We start from the raw sequence: 23,243 nt of genomic DNA on the forward strand, positions 1-23,243 counted from the left end.
CAACTAGTATGATATGGAAAAGACCCTTTACAATACATTTCTCCATCTAACAGTTTCTAAATTATATTTTAGTGTCAGTTTTGTTCATGTTGTCTAAGTTTATTATTGCATTTAGACCCAGTGTTATCTAGATTGTGGTTTATGGTTTTGGTCTTTGGATTGTTACACCCAAAGTCAAATACAGAGACTGCAAGCATTCATTCAATAAAAATATAAACATTGTTCTTTAAAAAACATAAAACATCTGTACGCTGTGCTGCGTATTCACCATGTTATTAGCCAGTTTAAAAAAAAAAAGGTTTTCTGTGCTATAACAGTACACTGGAAAGGGGTCCATAAAATACACTACCAATAAAGGAATGTTCCATTTAAATGTTTTATAAATATTTTTCCATACTTTTTAAATAAATATTGGGTTTAATTGTTTACTGTGCCCATAAACTTGCATTTACTATCCAGCAAAGATTTATATCACACCCTAATGGTCAAACATTAGATTATGCATATATTATATCGTAAAATGGTCTGCCTTGGTGACCAGTCGGGGCAGATGGCCGACCCTCCCTCATTCTGCGTGTGTTGGAAGTTCATTTCCTATTAAAAGGGAGTTCTTCTTCCTCACTGTCACCGAGTGCTTGCTCATAGGGGGCTGTCTGATATTGGGGGTTTCACTCAGTGTTGTAACAATTTGTAGATTTAGAATAATCAAAAGATTTTTGAAACAACACTTTTGGCTGTGCCCAAGCGTGTGCCACAGCCGATAGATGTGCAAAAGTTGTTGCCATGGCACAGAGTTCACACCAGATGTCTTTACTGACACAACCCTCCCATTTTTCCAGGCTTGGGACCAGCACATATCCTGAGTACACTGACTGGAGACTGAGTTTGTGTTTCCACCCTCTCAAATTTTTTAACCACTACACCACGGAGCCACTTGTTGTAAAAATAACCTGTTATGGGGAAATTCACATTTATGAAGTTACATACATTTATATAGTTCTTCGTGTGATATGTTATAATACAGCTGTCCAATATGTGGACCTTTGCTGTTTTTATCTTGGTCAGCCTTCTTGGACAGACAAACCGTAGCCTGGCCTCATAACAACAGGCCACAGTTTCAGGGTCACAAATCTGCGCTACATGTGGCTTTTTTTTTTTTTTTTACCCATCTCCAATGGCTTCCTCTTCCTTTAAAAACACTATATAAATGTGATCAGTGGATATTTATTTTTGGAACTTTATTCAGCACTAGTGTAAGGAACCCTTCATATTTTATGACTGTAAAAATGTGCAGCCTGTTTGCTGAATTCTCAAGCCTTGGGTCTTCTCAGCTAACAATTCTAACTAAGTATGTGGACAAATTTGGTTTCTTTCACTTCCAACAAGGTTAATCTACATCTGTACTTTAGTCAAAATTACATCAAAACTGGTAATTAAAAAAAAAAAAAAATTCTGTTGTAAAAGTAGCTTATGTCAAAAATTTCTGTATTTGTAAAATCACAAGTAGGGCTCAAAGCGGTCGGCAGAGCATATTACTGGTTATTTTGTACCAAAATTATTCAGTTTATTTGGTAATAAAGAAGATAGGAATACATTTTAATCATTTACACCTATTAGTAACATGGATACAGGGTAATTTATATGTAATAGGCTTTATTATAGGGCTCAAGTGTGTTTTTGTTGTTGTTTTGTTTTTGGGTTTGTTTGTTTTTTACAAACAAAATAGGGTAAAATTTGCTCTTTTGAGAGTAAAGCTTATCGACCCCAACTATATTTTTCAAAATTAAACGATCATGTCTGTGCTTCACTTTGGAGAGACTCTTATTTTTGAAAGAAGCAACCCCATGCGTCAATTCCGGCTGTCGAATAACATCAACCAGGAGCTGCGCCTGTGAGCTAACGCTTCATCTATTGTCAGTGTATTTTCCTGGGCACACACAGAGAAAAAGCATGTCAGATACGGTAAGAAATGCGCTCCGAAGGCTCTGTGTTGTTTTGTCACCAGCAGAAAACGGGGAAAGGCTGCTTGGTCTTTATTTATGCCCGCTGGCTCGTATCGACTTATCTAATATGCTAGCTCTTAGCTCGTGTAGCTTCGGGCCTGAATTCACAGCTTTTTTAGCAGCTAGCAGCTAGCGGCTAGCTCTGGTTTCTTATTTAAAGTTCTGCTGTGGAGCAACGGTTGTTGGCAGTAATACGAAACAGAAACTGTTACAAAACAGAGTGACATGGTTTTCCAAAGCAGTGACACTCGGGTGTCGAGTCGCGCTGGAATTAAATAAATATTTATATATATGAGTGTGTGTGTGTCGTGCTTGGAGGTGTTTTGTTTATTTACGGTTTGTTTGTTTATTTTTAGGAGACAAAACCATCCAGCCAAGACGGAGGGGATAAAAAAGACGGAGAGTACATCAAATTAAAAGTGATTGGTCAGGTGTGTATATGTTAGATGATATTAATGATGCTTTCTTACATATTTTTAGCGTTATTTTGTTACATTTTCTTTTTGTACCAGTGTCATTGTAGAGTTAGCTCCAGGGAAGAGTTAGAGACTGTTAGAGTAAAGGCTGTCACTTTACACTGTCTTATCAGACATAACCAGTTTGTTTTGTTATGAAAAACATTGACCAAACATTTGCATATTTGCATTTGTAGGATTCTTGGGGTGTATATTTATACTTTAATAGTAAATAAAGTGTACATAAACTGAAACTACAGATCCACAACCATAAATCTACTCAGTGGCTCTTTTAACAAAAATATAATATTTGGCTTTATCTTGATTGATGCTGCAATATCTCAAAGGTGGTGGTCCTTTAAGTTGGTTCCTTTACTACGAAGCAAGTTTGACACGCATGACTTTCTGTTTTATTCACTTACACTTAGAGCCTGACTGATTTATCAGCAAATTGAGGTTATCGGCTATTATTGGCTATTTATTATCTTTTGGCATTGGCGTGTTTAACGAGTGACTCACATTAATATTAGTGTTTATTCTGAATAGTAAACCGCTTCCACCTAACGTTAGGTAGTTAATCTGTGGTTTTGACCATATCAGTAATTAATTATGTATATAGTCAAACAGTTTAACATTGAGCACGTATAGAAGAGCTTTTTTATATGAACTAGGGCTGCCACGATTAGTCGACTATCAAAATCGTTGACGACTAATTTAATAGTCGACGCGTCGTTTGAAGCTTTGTAAGATCCCGAAAGACACAAGAATAAGTAGTAGAATTTAAAAGTGTAATAAGGGACTGAAACAGAAGATGACAGCACAGCATGTACAAGGATGCCAGCTGCCGTTAAACCCCGAAGAAGAAGAAGCAGTGTCCGGTATCGTAGCTGTGTCCAAATTCAGGAACCGCATCCTCCTGAGGCTGCATTTGTAGGCCGATTACGTTACAGCGACACAAATTCGAAGACTCCGACATATGCGGCCGATAAATGCGCCCTGCTTTTCCTCAGATTTGAAGGATGGGTCGCTTCGTGGCCCAGCCTATCCCAGAATTCATAGCGCGGCCCTGCTCAGTTTCCAAAAATGGCGGCAGCTAGTTAGTTTTAATCTTACTCTTATTATTCTTTCTGGGTCACAAAATAAACGTTTAACATATTTTCAGGCGAGAATGTAGCTGTGTAAACCTCAAATATCTGCTCAGTTTATCAAGACACCACATATTTTTAAAAGCACTCCAACGTTTTCGGAGATGTCTGTTACCCACTAGCTCGATAGCTAGCCGGGGTTCAAGGCTCACTAGAGCCGTGAGAACACCGGACTCTCGGCAAATCGTTTTCAAACCCACCGCTGTCTTTCGCTACTCGGGTTAAACATATATAAGTGACTTAGATAACTTAAAAATGTTATTGTTTGGCTTTTTTAGTATTTTATTTGTTCCTGAGTGAATCGGTTTGGCTCAGATTAAAGTTATTGTTTTCACACAGCTGAATAAGCGTCAAGCAGAAAACTGATTATCGGAAGTGTGAGATGCTCGAGAATTTACTCCGGTGTCCTGTTATATTTTAGATAGCAAGGAGCAGACGGCTGAGTTTATTAAACTTCACCTAAACAATCTGCAAATTTCATTAAAATGTAATAAACTATCATCTTGTCTTTATTTTTAGTTAGCACAGACCTTAAACACTTAAAGCTGTAAGCTAATGATAGTTATATAAGAGCAGATGCTGCTGGTGCAATAAGCTGTATGTTTTACGTCCAGTGGATGCAGAATCTGAGTAGTTGACTAATCGCAAAAATAATCGGTGACTAGTCAACTATCAAAATAATCTTTTGTGGCAGTCCTAATATGAACAAATATTTCCTGGGTCATTATTTTAATTTGCTGTGGGACAAGACAGCAGGGTGATATTCACAGGTGGGCAGGCTTGAGCAGGTGAAGTACTGGAGCCTAGAACAGGAGGTTTGCCCAAGTTATTAAAATAGCCGTTGACCAACTGACTAATCAAATAAAAATTTGTAGATTAGTCATCTACCAAAATAGTCCTTTAGTTGCAGCCCTACGATATACAATTGTATGTCACAAACGTCAGGGAAATCTGTTTATGTGTTGTGTTTCTGAAGGGGAAAACAGACTTTGAGTTGATAAAACCAGAGCTGTGATAAATAATTGAAGCTATGCTTTTTCTTAGATAGTCAGCGCTTGCACACAGAAAGTGCTTGAGATGAGAACAAAACAAAACGTGACTTTCCTGAAAAAGTTATATGGTAACACATGGCATTTGGTTGCTGAGGAAGTTGTGGGAGTGATGGTGCTGAAAAAGAAAACGGCAAGTTGAGAGATTTGAGACATTTAGCGTGTGTGTAGTGAACCGTTAGTGTGTAGTGTCGTCGTTTTTGTTTGTTTTGCTTTGTGTGGCATTAACAAAACAAAAAAGACCACTGAATGTCACAGATGCTGGCCACAAAGCCACCAAAGATGGTCTGCCATGCACCTTCAGATATGACCCCTCACAGTAACCCCTCCCCTGCTCCATATATGCATGAGGCAAACTTCTGAAATTGACCATATATGTAGGACAGTCCAGTATGTCTGGAATGGTGAGTGTGCGCTGCTTTGTTTGGCTGCTGTATTGCTGTGCAGTATATTTTTAAGATCCTATTCAGTTTGGGTTTTTTTTTTACTGTGAATGTTTATATAGACAGATTTTTCCTCTATTCTTACATGTAAATATCCTTCTTTTTTAAATGCTTTATACCTTACAGTCTCATGGTGAGTAAATGCCCCTAAATTTCATTCTGATGTGTGCAAACTGGTCTATGTTCTGAATGACAAGAAAGTAGCTATTCTGTTCTGTGAAGCCTTCATAAAAGGTTACAGCCGTGCAAACTGTGCGTCGCTTTAATTCTGAAATTTAAAGGAATTCAGTCGGAGACGCAGAGAATCTGTAGATGTCTTTGTTAGGTCGTAATGCTGCTAAATCTGCTCTACACTGGTGGATTTGCAGTTAATGGCATGGATTAGAAAACTGAGCGGTTATATTGGGAGGTTGCTGCTCACCAAGTTCTGTTCAATCAGTACAGATAATTTAACTTTGGCCTGGCAACAAAGCAGAGATTTCCTCCTTTATTATGTTACTGGAGACAGTCAGATGTGAACATACTCAGTAGTCTTGAGTATCAGAGCTCTAATGTGTAGCTAATAAGCTGACTTAAAGCACACTGGGTGGGAAAATGGATATATTTATTCATAAAGTAACTCATGAACTCAGTAATTAAAGAAAAGATCTCAGTGATAAAGTCTCTGATTGGAGTGGACGGTGCTCAGTTGATCCATTTTGTGAGGAGGAAGCGTGAAATGACACAATGAACAGTCCCTTTCATGTTAACATGCGAGGAGGGTGAAGCAGAAAGCCTGAGTTAATGGAGAAAGATGATAAGTGCCTTGACACCCATTATCTCTGGAAGAGCTTTTAGGCTTTGTCAAGCCGGCTAACACAAAGAAAGCTTGGATATGTATCCTCGTAATTTCACTTCATTGGATTCGCATCTCTGCTGTCAACCGTGATGTTTTCTGGGTGGAAAGAGCCGCACGTATAGGTGCGTTTAACTCACCCTGAGGAAGGTCATCCTCTTCTCTTTCACAGTGGATTTTAATAACCACACAGTTTCCTACAGCAGCTAATCATCTGTTTGTTTTAGCTCAGATTTTTTCCAGGCTTGATAAATCCCATGAATCCTCCTCACAAAAATGTTTAGCCACTCAGTGAGCACATCATTTTCCACATTTGTATTTTTTGCTTTGAAATTAGTTTCAATTGGTTTCCATAGTGTGTTTTATTTTTTGCTGCTTAGTTTTGTCTGACAATGTTCAGTTATTTTAGGATTTTTTTAAGTTTCACTACTAGCTCTAACAACTATAAAGTAGGAATGATTGGCACTTAATGGATTACAACATAAACAACCACAGTGAGTCATCTTTCCTTCTCAGTCCTTTGACCCTAATGGCTAAAGACATTTCCTCTATATTTTTACACTCTGTCTCTGTTTGTAAAAGTGTGTTTTTTTTTTAGCTTTCAGCATATTGAAAACTTTGTGTTCAGGCTGCTGAGATCTGATCAGTCTATTTAAGGGCTAGGCTTGATGCTGTACACCATAATGACAGTAACTGTGAAATCGAACATCTTAAATAATGATGGAATTATTCTTTTTCTATAGTTTTAAACTTCCTCCACCTTGCCTTTAATGTATTATGAGTATAATGTATTTGCCAAAATGAGACAAAATGCACAATAAGACAAAGTGGGGTTTTTTTCCCAACAGTGTCTTTATTTATTTTCGAACATAACACCTATACACAACCACTAAAACATAACAAAACAAGTAGCTAAACCAGGGCTCGCAAAATCGCTAGCCCGACGTCCCGGGGCTAGCGATTTTTCCAGTCGGGCTACCAAAATCGAACTCAGCCCTGCTCGTCGGGCTATCATAGGAAGGAAAATAAATGTCTATGCTTTTGCATTCTTTCGCCAATGTAGCTGAGTAATTATGTCATTGGCATCGATGAGCCACTGTCAATATGTGACATATTGAAATTGCGTCTGAATTTGCGCTTGTTTTTTGCTTTCAATTTCATTTTGCAATCGCGCGAACGGTGTGTAGAGAGCAGCAGCACTGATTGGTGAGTGGCGATTAATTGTGCACCAATTCCTCTGACATCGTCTTATCACTCATTAGCTTACTATTCAAACATGACAAGTGAAATCTCCCGCAGCAAGCTTAAACATGTGAGAGGTTGAGTGCGCAAAGAATCGCTGATCGTTATGTAAGTACGTGTGTAAAAGCAGCAGGATTTACGCTTTTATTTTAGTTCTGCTCAGCCAAATAAGACAGGTCAGGGTGAAGAAGGGGCAGCCAAAGAAAAGCCTACCGCAAAATGGAAAAGTTATGACAAATCAGACTGAGGCAAAAAGAAAGCGCAGCTTTTTTGGTTTCATGGACAAAAGAATTTCTGTGGCTGGAATATGACAAGCTAAATAACATGATGTTCTGCCAGGTGTGTTGTGAGTTTCATTTGATTTCTGAGTCGACAAGCGCCTTTGTTACTGGGACCAGTAATTTTAAGAAAGACCTCATCAGAACCCATGAGACATGCAAGAAATGCATTATTTCCCAGTCTGCAGTATCTTTCCCAGAACAAACAGCAATTGTAATAAACATACTAAAAATAAACCAAGCACAACAAGAACTCCTGAAAAAGCTGTTTAGAACAGCGTGCTATGTTGCAAAGAGTGAACTACCACTGGCAAAATTTAGCAGTCTTTGCAAACTTCAAAAAGCAAATGGCCTAGATCTTGGTTCCACTTGTCTCTTACCCGTGACTTCAGTGGAAATTTCAAATTCAGGATCTGACACAGACTGATTCATGTTCTACACAGTTCTTACAAGTTCATAGAAATTTCTGTTCAATTTGAACCAAGTATTTGAGTTGATGGTTGTAATTTTTATACAGTTGTTGTGATTTGTATTTTAACAATTTTTTTGATTAATTTTTGTTTCCGTTTCAATATTATACATTAAAGTATAATATTGTAACGGAAACAAAAACATAAAAAAATTGCTGTCTTTTTTTTTCGAGCTACTTAAATTTATTTTGGGCTACCAAAAACTGAAGAATACCTGCCCGAAGGGCTACCAGAGATTTTGAAATTTTGCGAGCCTTGTAAACTTACATACACAACTTACATATACTGCAATGGTACATATAACACCATGAAAGGGAAAAAAAAGGTGGGGGGGATAACTGTATGGGACTCCCACCATACATTACTCACACTCGCAGGTATACGTTACACGTAAATTACAAAGTAGTCGTTCAATGCCAAGCAGTAAACATAATCCCAAATGGACTGCAGAGGGCCACTTATGAGTCATCCCCAAAGGCTCCCACCAAACGGGAAAGTCTTTATTTGCAAGAAAGTTTTTTTTGAAGATGCTGTCAAAGCTTCGTTGTTTACCCCTGATTGCGTAGGTGATCTTTTCTAAGGGCAGAGTTGATGTTAATTCTGAAATCCATTTACCCATCCTTGGTCTATCCACCTCTTTCCAAGCAATTGCAGGCATTCTCTTGGCCGTCAGCAGCCTTATGTCTAAAAATAGCTGATGCTTCCTTGTTATGTTACAATTAGCTGGGTAAATACCCAGCAGAAAAAGTTTTGGTTCTAAATGTATTTTTATTTCTAATATTTCTTCAGTGCATTGTTTTACTTCTTCACAGAATTTTTCAAATTTCAGGACACTGCCACAAACATGGGAAAATCGTTCACTTTTCCTTGTCACATTTTATGCAAACATCTGGGATGGTACTGTAGAAAGCGTAAAGTATGCTTTAACCAGTTGTACTGCAAGAAATTTAAATGAGTGTTCACTGTTTGTGATTGTGCCTTGGCACAAGTCCTCTCACACTCTTCAATAGAGATGTTCTCCTGTAGGTCCTCTCTCCAGGACTCAAGCTTCTTTACTGACGTTTCTGGCGAGTTCATTATACACTTTAGAAGTCAAGCCCCTTCACCATCATTTCTTCGAGTGTTGATACGCCTGGAATGGACAAGGACTGGTTTGCTGTGTTCTAATAAAATCAGTTGTGAATATCTAAAGAACTGGCTGTGGGCTAAGTCATGCTCGGCAACAATTTCATCAAAGGACACAATAGACAAAGTTAAAGATAAATATTACTGTCACTGTCATGACCCAGGTCCTACGCCATACCAAAAACGGAAAGGACAATAGCGGGTGATTAATATGCGTGTTTAATTAAACCAGTTTCCAGACAAACGAATACAAGCTGATGCTTGTAAGAATAGTATGACTGCAAGGGGCTTAGAAGCTAGAAGCTAACTACACGAGTGGTTCAGGGAAACTCGGATAGTTTTTATTCCTATCTCTCCACAGACTCTGTTTGGCAGCGTTGGCACATCACCTTTCAAGTGAGCGAGTGCTGTACATTTCTATGTGATGTTGTGATATTTTTAGTCATAAAAATGTTTCCTGCCACGAATAGTTCAAATATGCCTCCCCTACTGCTGCCCAATGGATGGAAAAATGTATGTAAGTCTGTGTTTTTAAACTTTGACTTGAGGCGTTGACTTGTGATTTCTGATGTTTCAGTATTCTAAATAGGTTGGGTGTCTTTGCACAAAATTAAAATAAGTCAAATATGTTACGAACCAGATTTTTCTTCAGATTGAATTTGTTCCTTCCTGTTAAAAGGGAGTTTTTCCTTCCCACTGTCGCCAAGTGCTTGTTGATTGTTGAGGTTTTTCTCTGTATTATTGTAGGGTGTTTACCTTACAATATAAAATGCCTTGAGACGACTGTTGTTGTGATTTGGTGCTACATAAATATGAATTGTAACAGAAACATCTGCTTTTAGGATTATTTGGGTAATTTTGGAATATCTGTCTTAGATAAAAGACACGACATCTTTCCAAACTGTTGCAACGTGACTCTCTGAGCTTCTGTACTGATATAATGAGGTTATCAGTGGTAAAAACTAACACGACTGCACAATTGTGGCTTCAACCCGGCTGTGGTGGAAACAGCACAACATCAAGAGGTGTGTGCCTGGCCCAAAGGAGCCCGGGGAGATGTTCCAGTCATGTCCTACCAGGAGGAGGCCCAAACCCAGGAGTCGCTGAAACGATTCTATCTCTCGACTGACCTGGTAACACCTCGGTGTTCCCTCTGATAAACTGGAGAAGGTGGCTGGGGAGAGGGACGGCTGTGGAATATTTTAAACTGTTTCAGACTCTCAAAACATTTTGATTTCTGAAATAACTGAAAAAAGAGATGAAAAATTTAACCCCGTATTAATTAGAAGTGGGAAATATTAATAAAGTCTCTTATCTTTGACACACCAGTGAACCAAGTCCTCTAAAACCTTTGAGACATTGTAGCAGAATTCATGCTAGGAAACGCTTTTACAATGAACAACACAAAGAAGTGTATGACACGGAGTCAAGTTATTAAGTGTTACAGTCCGCCTGCGCTGTGGAATCTGACTTGACACAATATAAAGTGAAGGTTATTGTCAGGCAAGCGGCGGTTCATAAACACAATAAAGTTCCTGGGATTGTGTTTCTTATCACTGCCTTGCTTGCCTCCACAGGACAGCAGTGAAATCCACTTTAAGGTGAAAATGACAACACATCTAAAGAAGCTGAAGGAGTCATACAGCCAGAGACAGGTAAATCAGTCACTCCCAGTTACTCAGTGACACAAGTTTGACTGCAGGCCACACACAGAGAGGGCTGAGAGCTCAGGAGTAAGTCACTTTAAAAAGAGAAACAAACATAAAAACCAACCTCTGTATGTTTGTGTTTTCCCTCCAGGGCGTCCCAGCGAGCACGCTAAGGTTTCTGTTTGAAGGACAGAGAATCGCAGACAACCAGACTCCCAAAGAGGTAACCTTTCATCTTCAGGCTTTACTGTCCTCTTAAGCTCTTCCCCACATTTATCCAGAGTCCCTCCTTTCTTTTTCTTTCTTTCTTTTTTTTACTAGTCAGTCTTGAGTGGCCATAAGAGAAACTGCAGTTTTTATCAATATGTGTTGCACTGATTATCTCGTCCTTATTTCCTTTTTGTTATTTCGTGCTTTTGTTTTGTATTGGGTCAAGAAGGGCATCCAACATAACGTTCTGCCAAATCAAACAAGCGGGGGTACCCAGTGTGATGACACCTTCTGGAAAGGGAGTAGTAACTATTTATAAAGTGCTGTTAATCTCAAACGACCAAGATATTTCAGCAAATAAAATTCAGTTTGTCGCTGTGAGTGCATGGCCCTCATATCATCCTCATGAAGTCTGTTTCTGATTGTTGGTCAGAAACAAGGCTGGACTGGGTCAAAAAATCGGCCCGGGCATTTTGACTAGAGACCGGCCCACCAGGATAAAGATTGAAAATGTGACGTCATTCAGGGGTAAAACCGCAAAGGATTCTGGGAACTTGTGGCAAGAGGTACTAGCGCACGCAGGCTTTCAATTGAACTCAGTTACACAGCGATAAAAAGAAACACAAAAAATGGCAAGAAGCTGTTGTATTATTAACTGCAATAGCCGGTCGCATGACAGCCACGGGAAGCCGACGGGTAAAGAGATCGTTTTTTTTTGTTTTGTTTTTTTTGTTTGTTTTTTTATCGGATTACGTCGTTGAAGAGAAATTTTTTTTTTTAAGCCATGTTTCCGAAGTAAGAGCCGACGGATGGTCTGGATATACCAAATATAACGTCTCAGAACACTCCAGCTCACATGTTAGTCTGCTCCAAGCATTTCCACAAAGGTCAGAGTTTTGTAGTAGTTAATACGTCATTTTTCTTAACATAATTGGTGATATAGGTTACAAGCAAGTCTGGCGCTGAACAGAAATTGTCGCTCCTTTATTTATTGTGCATAAATAGTGAATTGTCCTGACACAATATTGTGTTTCGCTTCTGTTATTATGGTACATTGACAAAAACATATACTTTTATTCACAGGATAAAACAGGTTTTTTGTATCACTAATTGTCCAGTACGATTACAGCATACAGTATTATTGTCACTGCTACATTTCTGTGATGCTACCAGAAATTATTTCCACTAATTAATTACCGTTGAGCTCAAAGGTCCTATTAATAAACGGTTTGCGATTGTGTATTTATGAAGACGATTTGTGAGACTGGTAAACTTACCTTTGTTCGTACGATGGTCTTTCGTTCTACACGGTGCGTTTCAAGGTCCTGTACCCATCCGTCGGTAAACTGTACCTGGGCTTGTTGCAGTGACCTGAAGTTACTAAACTTCATGAGTGTGTGCACTCACTCCAAGAACCGTATGATTATAAATCTGAGCGTGGTGAAAGTTGGGCAGCACGCTAACGTCTTTTGTCCACTCTGTGTGCTCGTAAGGGTCTGACCCTTTCACTCCTTTGATTTTTTCCTCGTATCTTTTCTTTGTCTTTCTTAGTCGAGTCTGTCTTTGTCCTTGTTCTCCTTTTCTTTTGTACATTCCTTTTTTGTGCGGCAAAGAAAAAACAAGAAGGTATTGGAACCGGAGAATGAACGTTTTGCGTTGCTGCAAATGCTTGCATTTGATGCGGTACTTGGATTGTTTTGCCACGAGTTCCCGGCATGCAATGCGCAAAAATCACGTGATTGCTAAACAAGGGGGAGGCCCGATGGCCAGTCCAGCTATGGTCAGAAACATGCTCACTAACAGCTCGCTGGAGGTTGTCTTGCTGCTGGACCTTTGCTTGTGTGACAGCCCATCCCCTGATTATCTCCTCCACTCTTGAAAATGTGCTGTAAGGCATAACAAGCTGTTTTGTCTTGTCCTGGAAGAGCTGGATTACCTGATCATTCTGAATGGTCTGCAGGGCTCCAGCACTGCAGCAGTGACAAGGACACTAACACAAAGCTAAACTAGAGAGAAATCAGTCTGCTAAACAGTTCAATTAAATTAAAGCGGCTGAAATGGATTCTGGGTGGTTTCTGCTTCCTAACTGGACACACTGATATCCCTGAAGTTTAACTGACTTTGTGTTACACTGTGGAAAGTGTTTAAATTTGCAACCCTGTGAACGCTCCAGTTTTTTCCAGGTTCCTCTCATATCTTAAATCCATCTCATTATTTCCTATTTTTGTTTTTATTTGTTTTTTCCCTTGGAAACTTGTATAAAACTTGTTTGCATGGCCCTTAAACTTTATTATGAATACTTTAAGCACCTGTATGAATGATTTTTTTTTTTTATGTTAGTCAAACATTCTGATGTATTAATGCAGCTATGCATTTATCCACTGCACTAACAGATTACATCAAGTAGAATAACATCAGGCATTAGCTCTGATAACCATGTTTGTAGGGTTGATGGACGTGTTGACAGATGAGGTCAGTTTGTTTGCAAATGACACTGTGACCTGTAGTGAGAGTAGGGAGCAGGTGGAAGAGAGCCCAGACAGGTGGAGGTGTGCTCTGGAAAGATGAGGGATTAAAATCAGTACAAGCAAGATAGAATATGTGTGTGTGAATTAGAGAAAGGGCCAAGTGGAAAAGTGAAGGTAGATGAGTTTAAATACCTGGGGTCTATCATCTAAATCAAAGGAGTGGGTGGGGCGAGTCTCAGGGAGAGGGTTCATGGACGTAGTGACGAAGGGGTTGGGGTTGGATGTGAGGCAGGATTTGGTGAGCTGCAAATAACAGGAAGTGAATTACTGTTGTACTAAAACGTGTCTCTGTGCTGTGTGTTAATGCCAGCTGGGAATGGAGGACGAGGACGTCATCGAGGTGTATCAAGAACAGACTGGCGGACTTTGGAACAATTAAACCTCCCACATTTCTAAAGCCTTTTATTTCTTCCTCCTCTTTTACTTATTTTGTATTTTATTTTGTATGTATGTACGTATTTTTGTTCAGTTTCAAACCATCTGGATCAAAACGGACTCAATTAGGGCTTCCATGTGTGTGTGGGCAGGCAGGCGAACAGGCCGAGGACATGGACCACCGGTTCTCTGAAGTGCAGGGATGAATTCAGCCCACATTTACCAAGAAAAACGTTCTTTTTCCTGCCTGTTTTTAATCATCCATGTAGTTATTTCAGAAGAAATAAATGATCCTATAATAAGCAGCTGCAGTAAAAGGATTAGTTCACCCAGAATAAAAAGGTTTGCTCTGTTTCAGTTCAACCCTCGAGTTTCAGGTTTCCTTGTTAATCTCTATTTTCAGTACCCGCTGTTTTTTGTTCTGGGCCGATGACTGTATGGGATTTGATAGTTTGAAAGTTTGAGTTGATCTTCTTCTTTTGAATGTGCCCCACCTCTTTACCAAGATAGATTAAATATAACTCCTCCTGACAATAAAAGGTTGGAGCAAGCTGTCAAGTTTAGCAGGTCGGTTTGTTTCTGATCGTGCTAAAAATGCCCAATTTGAGGTCTTCTGCTATTTGCCTTCTATAACCCTGTAAACATGGATCTTTGGAGTAAAAAATTTGCCTATATCCTTTATATTTGTACACTACACAGTACATACACAAGCAGTTTATTTGGGTTATATTGGAAAGGAAACTAAATATTAGGGTTGTAGCCACCATGGGATCACCTGTTTTTTGGAGTTTCAACATTTCATCTGCTGTTATGTTTTTCTTTTTGGCCGTATTTGGTCGATGGGGTGGAGTACCATATCCTCAGTTTGGTTAGGAAGCTGAAACAGATATGCTGTATTAACACCTGGCATTAACATGCGACCCACATCTGGTTGCTGTCACTCACAACAGCTCAAGTTATGATTGAACTATAATCATGATCATTTAATACAGTATCTCATCTATTTGTTTAACTTTTAAGACAAATCTTACCGGTATCTATTTTTTTGTTAAAACAGTCAAATTCAAAAAATGCAGAATTGGGTTTTCATCAGCAGGGGGCAGCGTTTTATTTCTTTTTAGTCCTATCACCATTTCCTCAGGGGCTTTCTCTGTTAAGAAAAATGTTTTCTTAATAATTTGTCTGACTAAACAAAGGCCACACTGACTCACTGCACCCATATTGTGGTAGAAACTGGTATAACGTCAAAGTACAGCTCAGCCCTAGTTCAGCCTGAGTTGACATCTCATAAACACAACACGTAGGACTTGTTTCTTTACATTCTGAGGGAGCTTGTGGGTAATTTTAAACACAATAATTTCACTTAACCACCTTTAAAGGGAAATTATGAGGCTTATGAAGCAGGCCACATGTTTTGGGGATCTTTCACTGTATGGAAAACAGACATGATGTTCAGCATCTGTTGGATGATTCTGTACGTGTGAAGCACCTGAGAAACCCACAAAAACCCTATTTTGGAGAAACAGGTGGTTGCTTAAAAAGAATTTCTTTTACATTCTTTTGATCCTGGTCGTCATGTTTATTAGAAGCCATAATTCTGGATTAATTTGACAGCTGTACAGACCTCCCATTTGTGGCGCTATACTTTCGTAGCACCCCTTGTATTAAAATGATTTATATTTTATGTCCAGTACATACAAATTAATGAGGCTGGGACAGCCATCTTTTCGTCAGCTTGCTTGAGCTGCGGTAGAGCCATTAAATATTTGTCCTTTTCGATTGTAGTTGAGATTAAAAGTGAGCTCACCTGTCGATGCCCGGTGTAAGCGTGGTGATAGTCAGGGATTTCTGGATGAACTCTTCCTTTTAAGCTTTCATTTTCATGTTTGGGGAGAAAAGAAACAGGTTAGACGTTTCATTCCACCTGTTTTGTGTGACATTCAGGGCTCATAAACAGCTGGATTAGTGGACAGTCCATCATAAGAAGTGGACAACATAAGAGTTTATGTTGATCATCCTCCGTGTGCCATGTTTCGTAAACTGCACCATATTGTAAGATGATAATAACCAACCTGAAATGAAACTACTTCAGATTTGAACCCATTTTTAAAGGACTTGCTCTTTACGTGTATATGTTGTATTCAGTATTAGTGTGTGTGAATGATATGCCATGTATATCTCCAGTGTCTTTATTTTAATATGTTTGAGGGTTTCATTCTGTAATTATGTATGAAAATATAAACCTGTTATAGACACGTTTCAATCGCTGACAGTCACAGAGATTTTTGAAGTCCTCTGGCAGTTTTGTGCAAAGAAAGGTCTTCTGCTGTGGTGTTGGCGCGTGTTTTTAAAGCTTTGCTTTCCTGGTTTTGGAGTGAAACTCTTAATCTGTGTACTGTATGAAGTTCCTCCAGAAGGTAAACGCAGCCCCCAGAGCTCTGGCTCACATTTAAATCAGGTTAAAGCAGCACCTCAGAGTTCATAGCAGGAAAAACAACGTTAAATAAAGTAATGATCAGTGGCTGTCATTTCCCAGAGGTGTGTGCATTAAAAAAAAAAAAAAAAAATAGGTAGATAAGATTTTCTCAACCTGGCCGGCTGTTTGAAATTTGTCCTTTTTGTGCATTGGTGATATATCTGCTCCACCCAAACTCCACCCAGACGTACAGGGCTGTTATTTGAGCCATAACGCCGATCTCGGTGAGGTGAAGGGACTGTCCGCCACTCGAGGAACATTGATACAGATGGTTTGAAATTCTGGAGATGAGCTTTTGGCTTTTTTTGAATAAAATATTTAAAAACAAAACTTAGGTGTGTTGCATGTTTTTGTGTGTGTGTGTGTGTGTGTGTGTGTGTGTGCGTGCGTGCCTGCTTTATGCACTTGTTGTAGTCCAATAATTTAAAGTGGTCCTGTTATGCTTTTCGTATAATATTTGTCCTGTTCCAGATGTTCATACTGAGCAGTGGATCACTGAACTCACTACATCCTTTAAGAGCCAGACACAAATTGAGCGAGCCCATTAGGAAACCCATTATGTCACAAATAGGCTGTGTGACTGGGTGCTTGATTTTATGGCAACAGTTCTTAATAACAAATAGGTGAATCTCAATACTTTTGTCCAGAAAACACATTTGTTTTCATCAGTTTGTGCAGCTACACTATCAAATTAAATGTAAAACTTACCACAATTAATAAGTCATTTTGCATTTTTCTTAATTTTATATTTCATTGTAATAATGAGGTTAAAATTTAATATTTTTATTTATACGCTTGAATTTTATTTTTATACTTTTACATTTTATAATTAAAAGATATAGTTTTTAGTTTAGAATTTTTGGTTGTATGAATATCTTTTTTAAAATAATTGAGTTTTGTAAACTTGGATTTTTTTTTTTTTTAATTTTCTTTTATATTTATAATTTACACTTTTAAAATAGTTTGCATTTTGCATCATGCTTACATGATATTTGTATTTATTGTAATTTAGCATTTTGTTTTTAGACTTTTTAATTTTGGGAATTTTTAAATTTTATTTTCTGCTTTAAATTTTTATAATTGCCATTTTCTTTATATCTTTAGTAAAAATATCTAAAATAGTATGCCATATTTTTTTTATATTCTTGCATTTCATTTTTTTTATAGTTTTCTATTTTAGTTTTTTACTTATTTATTATTTATAAAAAAAATATTGCATTTTATCATGTACTTTATCATTTCCCAATTTTTTAAAAACATTTTATATTGTTTATTGTTGTAATTTACCATGTACTGTACCAATGTTCTTTGTTTTAAGAATAAAATTAGGAACAAAAGCTTACATGACGAAAGCATGAAGGGAAGTAGAAAAGGTCAGATACTGACTGAGCAGAAGGAAACCAGTAAAAATCATTTGTATTTACAGTCAAGAATAAAATATTAAGAGGGTTAAATAGCAAACAGTTTTAGACCTTTGAAGAGCAGTGGTGGGAATTTTCCCGTTTGAGACAAAACAACCACATTCATCCACAGCACAGCTTACAGATGGGACACTTAGTGCCTTTCTTGTGACTCATGTTTGTGTTTAATTTATTGAGCTGTTTTCAGAAATCTGCAGATTAAAGGTATCGCTGTACACACAGACCCCCGTCACAGTATTCTCACTTTCACATTTACTTCAGTCGAGGTGCAATAAAACATTGAAAATGTGACGTAATCTGAAAAGGAAGTGTAATAAAATAATTTCAGCACACAATAATTTATTCAGTACACTGTGTAACATTTACATTCAGCTATTTAGCAGATGAGCGTTATTAACGCATCAATGCAGTTTTTAAAGTAGCTTAACAGCTTTTGTCTATAAGGGGGATTTTTTGGCTCCAATTTTAAACCATAAGTTAAAGAGTTGTCTGTTTTGTAAGAAACATGTTATCTTCATTTTCCTGCTTCTCAGGCATATGAAGGTGAGGGTGTTATGGGTGTTTGCTGTCAGCAGATGAGTCATCCTCCTTGAGATTATAAAACTAGATGAGTCACTGTAAACATTTGAGGAGTTAAAAGGAAGAAGTCTGTGCAAAAACCTTTTTTTTTTTGTCCATTTTATCACACACAAACTCCTCACAAGTGTTCCTGAAACTCAAATGTGGGGTTATCTTCCCCCCGGGTGTCATTTTCCTGGTGCACCTGCTCTCTCAAAGGCCTCTTTGGTAATCGGTATGTGCAGAAAATAATCCCAGAGACAATCATCAGGACCGATCCTGCCATCCCGACACCAATGCCGCCTCCCACGTGCTGAGATTCAGGTGCTGGGGGGAGTTTAAACTCGGGCGGGAACTCGATGGTCTGATTGGTCACCACAGCGCTCAGATTCCAGAGGAGAGGCACGAGCGATATCGCAGCAGCGAGGAGGCACAGCACTCCCGTGAGGATGAAGCCGCGGCGGACCGTATAGTTCTTACCTATCCCAAAGTAGACGATCCTCATGGAGTAAACACCACTAGCGTTCCCACAAACCCCCACCAGCAGAGACAGGAGCATGAGGACCTGACCTGCAGCAATCTCAGGTGGCGTGAAGGAATCGGTGAGCATGATGTACCTGCAGTACATAACCTTGAAGCCCTCGCTCACCACGGTGTGGCTGGCGAAGCAGACCCTCCAGAGTCCGACCCATGCCACACCGGAGGTGATCACCGCCCTGTCCGATACCTGCCACACCCTCCACTGGATCAGTCCAAGAGCCACGCCGGTGAGCATCCATCCCAAACAGGCCAGCCCGAGAGCACCAAACTGGGCGTGGCCTGTGTGAGCCAGGTAGGTCATAGCAGTGGATTTCCTGATCCTACTGAAGGTGTCAACAGGAGACCGAACACAGGTGGAAGGTGGGCGATGTCACCTCTGTCATGTTTTACTCTTCGGTGCTCCAGCACAGTCTTGCTGTTGTTCTGTTCTCGTCTCACAAGTTGTCAGTTTTTTCCCTCCTTCGTCTCCTGGGTTACCTCCTAAACAAGCACCTGCAGCTCCCTCTGAGAGGAAAGAAACACAGACACAGCTGTTAGTGAGCAGCAACAAAGCACCATCAACAAAGACTACAGGGCAGCATTTCAATTGGACTGTCTTCCTCTTCACCATCTCAGTGCAGACATACTTCCTATAAATACCATATGTACTTCCTTTTTAAGTAGCCTGTAGGTATTTTTATTTAGTATCTCTGTGAAAATTCTTCAAAGTTCTTAATATATTAGACTGTTAGTTTTGTATCCTTCACTTTTATTTTAAGAAAGATTTCCTGAAGTGTTAAATTGCCTGGACATATGTTGTTAGAAAAATGGGAAATGGACACAGAGATTTACCGAAACGTGCCCATGAATGCTTGTAAATACAGTATATAAGTTAAAAACAGAGTTTGTACAATTCTAACAAGCTTAAAAGTCATTATTTGGTGTGACCACCTTTATTCTTCAGCACAGTCTGTCTCTCTTAGGCAGCTTTCTTGCTATTTCTTTAAGTCGTCTTCAGGAATAGTTCTCCAGGCTTCTTGAAGGACATTCAAAGCTCTTCTTTGGATGTTTCTGCCTTTTGTTCTGTTCTCTGTCAACATGATGCCACACTGCTTCAATAATGTTGAGGTCCGGACTCTGGGGAGGCCGATCCATGACTGATGGTGCGCCACTCTGTTTTTTGTCTATCCAGGTATGATTTTACTGCATTAGCAGTGTGTTTGCGATCATTGTCGCGTCATGAACAAGATCTCCAACACCACTGAAATGCAGCTCAAACCATGAAAGAGCCTCCACCATTTTTTGTAGATGCCATTGTAATTTTAATTTGGCATAGCTCAGCCTTTTCTGTTTCTCTTCTCTTTCTAAGAATGGCTTCTTGACAGCCATTGATCCACTAGGACTGTTTCCTGTTTCTAAAGACGTCACTTTCAGATACTGTCCATCTGCTGTAGATACATAAAATCATAGCTGTTCTTTTGGTAACTTTAGTTAATTTATAAACTACAGACACCGATAAGTACCTTTGAATTTCACTGGGCCCCATTTAAGCCCACTGTTAACGTATGCAAATATGCAGTCTTATGAGCATACATGGTGAAAAACAGCTTTACAGTGTCCAGGTGCTGTTTTATGATTATTCACAGAGTTGTTTGACTTCCATAAATGAATTTGACAATGAAGCTAAACACAGTTAAATGTACATAATGACCTATGTCATCTCTGTCTGGTTTCTGACACCAACTAAACTGCTATAATTTCTTTGTTTAGCTTCCACTTTTTAAAGGAATTAACTGTGTTTCTGTTTCTCCTCTAACAACTAAACGAGTTTTAGATAATGCTTAAAGGCTTTAAATACAACACCACAGACATTATGTGTATCTCGCTTTTTGTAATATTAAACTAAAACTAAAGGAACTTTCTACATGCTGGAAAAGAAAGAAAACACACACCATTTTCTCTCAGTATTGATGAAATGAACATTCAGCCCTGCAGATTACCCTCACTCATGTTACCGACACTTGTTCCTCATATCTATTATACACAGCATGTGATGAAAGCAAGTTTTGAAGACATCAGGTCATTGAAATCCATTAAAAAACTGCAGCGTTTAAAGAGAAACTCTTGGTTTTGTTACGTACCTGAGTGGTGCTTTCGTGGAACACCTCCCAAGTCGCCTTCAGAGAAAGAAAACCAGACTAAAACTGCCAAACAGGAAGGCTTTTTTCATTCACAGGTACCCTGCAGCACTTCCTCATCGTGCACCGGTAACCTGGATACAGCTTCTGGTCATGATTGCGAAGCTGTAAATGATTGACAGAATAAAAGTTTAGATGTAGCCGCTGTTACTGGTCAAGTCGTTTTAGTCTTTATGTCCTTTCAGATCACTTCACAGCTCTTTGTTGGGGCTTTTTTGTTATTTTTGAAATGTCCTGTCTTATTTAGGATGACTTGCAGATTTATACATACAGGGAAATTCATAAAGGTTTGTGCTGAAGTGTTTCAGTTCAGCTGTTTAAATGAGAACAATTCAGAGTAAAAATGTTTGCTAAATGAGTCTTTTAGAAGTTTAAATATGCAGCAAAGGTCTTGAGTCACAACAGTGAGTGTCTACAGCCATCTGTCAAACAAGGTGGAGGCTCTGTCATGGTTTGAGCTGCATTTCAGTCAGTGGTGTTGGAGATCTTTTCCAAAACGGATGAATTATGACTCAGAAAAGTCCCATTAGAATTTGACCCACCATGAAAAACCATCTGGACAGAATCTGATTGGTCACAGCTTCATTTTCCAGCATGACAATGTGTCACAGTTCTTGTCATTTGCCTAGTGTTTTTAAATTATAGACTTTAATATTTTCTGTTGATTCCAAGTTTATGTTGTTATTTGCTTTATGTTTTGGGGTTATTTTTTTGTTTTTGTTTTGTTTTTTGCTTCCTGCTTATAGTTGTGATTATATTTTCATGTAGTTTCCATTCTCTTGTGTCACTTTCTTTGTATTAAGTTCATTTGTATCTGCATTTCCCCGTTTTACTCTCTCTTCTCACTTCCTGCTTTGTAAGATAAGATAAGATAAGATAAGATAAGATACCTTTATTAGTCCCACGAGTGGGAAATTTCTTTATTTTGATAGTTACTTCATGTTAGCTTCAGTTTGAACTTATTCTTTGTCAGCACGTTTGGTTTTCCTCCCCATGATATTCTTAGCTATTTTTGTATCTGGTTCCCACTCTTGTGGTTTTTCTTGACTCCTTGGATTTTGCCACTTTTTCATACATGTTTTTCTTTTGGACTGTTTCCTCGGTTGTTTATCAAAGGTATGCTTAAAGTTTTTCATTTGACCTACCAGTAATTTCAGTCTGCATTTAGGTGTCCTCTACTCACACACATCAAGAGACTTGGATTGGCCTCCCCAGAGCCCGGACCTCAACATCATTGAAGCAGTGTGGGATCATGTTGACAGAGAACAGAACAAAAAGCAGAAACATCCAAAGAAGAGCTTTGAAGCTCAGACTTTGCTGAAAAATAAAGGTCAGCATACCAAATATTGACTTTCAAGCTCAGTAGAATTGTACAAACTTTTTTTTTTTACCCATATACTGTATTTACATGTATGTTTGCACATTTCAATAAATCCTGCACTTATTTCCCATTTTCCTTGCAACATATAAAGAAATGAGGGATGGTTCAAGAATTTTGCGCATTACTGTATCTCCTAAGCATAACACTTGAACATTATTATTCTCTTCTCTTCCCTTTAAATATATTTTAATGACACGGAAACGTGATGAAGACGATGATTTTTTCTGTTTACTGGAGGGGAGGTTTAATCCAGAGCCTTTCTCTTTCTTATCTCTTTCCCAATAAGAAGAGAGAGATCAGAGCAACAGCAGGGAGGACTTACAGTAAAGTCGAATCTCTGGGCTTGGCTATAGCAGTGACTCATTCACAGCAACATTACTGACCTTGAACCATCCCCTGGCTGTGCTGTCTTACACTCAGGCTGACTTCCCATGATGCACTGAGATATTTTCCTCCACTCCTTTACTGCAGGTCGTTAACTCTAGCCGACTCTCTCCTGAGTGCTTTGTTTTTTGTTGGTGATCTCTCAGATGGCCGTCCCTCCCTGTGACTGCTTCTGTTCTGTTAAAAAGGAGTTCTTACTCCCTGCTGTCACCAGGTGCTGCTGATTATTGAGGTTTCTTTCTCATATGTACCTTACAATATGAAGCTTGTGCAATGTGCTATAAATAAAAGTGAACTAAGGTGAAGAGTTTTGGGAAGGAGAAAAAAGCTCTGATCCCTTAGAGACAATAAAAGACAGGAGTGGCTGTGAAACGTCACGGTGCAAAGTTATAAAAATGGATAATATATAATATTTGAAACACTGAGTAAACAACAGATAAAGACACCTTCTTTTTTTGCCTGGTTATGGTTTCTGAATGACAAACTTCTCTTCACCTCT

At 38.8% G+C, this 23,243-nt stretch overlaps 2 protein-coding genes across 2 annotated transcripts; one reads left to right on the forward strand and one right to left on the reverse strand.

Annotated features, from left to right (window-relative positions):
• The first annotated feature begins 1,842 nt into the window (after positions 1-1,842).
• Positions 1,843-16,613, forward strand: sumo1 (small ubiquitin like modifier 1). Its single transcript, XM_082523251.1, has 5 exons — positions 1,843-1,962; positions 2,360-2,434; positions 10,623-10,700; positions 10,846-10,917; positions 13,743-16,613. The coding sequence occupies exons 1-5, from the start codon at positions 1,951-1,953 to the stop codon at positions 13,809-13,811; spliced, it is 306 nt and encodes a 101-aa protein (XP_082379377.1). The 5' UTR covers positions 1,843-1,950; the 3' UTR covers positions 13,812-16,613.
• A 1,253-nt stretch (positions 16,614-17,866) lies between these two features.
• On the reverse strand, positions 17,867-22,233 carry LOC309700142 (claudin-34-like). Its single transcript, XM_082523568.1, has 2 exons — positions 20,923-22,233; positions 17,867-19,306 (listed from the first exon to the last, which is right to left on the reverse strand). Exon 2 carries the CDS (start codon positions 19,101-19,103, stop codon positions 18,402-18,404), a length of 702 nt encoding a protein of 233 aa, XP_082379694.1. The 5' UTR covers positions 19,104-19,306; positions 20,923-22,233; the 3' UTR covers positions 17,867-18,401.
• Positions 22,234-23,243: the final 1,010 nt, after the last annotated feature.

This window comes from Aulonocara stuartgranti (assembly GCF_965226115.1).
Source record: "Aulonocara stuartgranti genome assembly, chromosome: 23".
Classification (NCBI taxonomy): Eukaryota; Metazoa; Chordata; class Actinopteri; order Cichliformes; family Cichlidae; genus Aulonocara; species Aulonocara stuartgranti.

What these genes read in the sequence shown, in the direction of transcription:
- LOC309700142 (XM_082523568.1), bottom strand. Translation starts at nt 19,103, where the DNA reads ATGACCTACCTGGCTCACACAGGCCACGCCCAGTTTGGTGCTCTCGGG.
- sumo1 (XM_082523251.1), top strand. An exon ending in AATTAAAAGTGATTGGTCAG is followed by an intron (nt 2,435 to 10,622) that starts GTGTGTATATGT and finishes TTGCCTCCACAG; the next exon opens with GACAGCAGTGAAATCCACTT. An exon ending in AGTCATACAGCCAGAGACAG is followed by an intron (nt 10,701 to 10,845) that starts GTAAATCAGTCA and finishes TTTTCCCTCCAG; the next exon opens with GGCGTCCCAGCGAGCACGCT.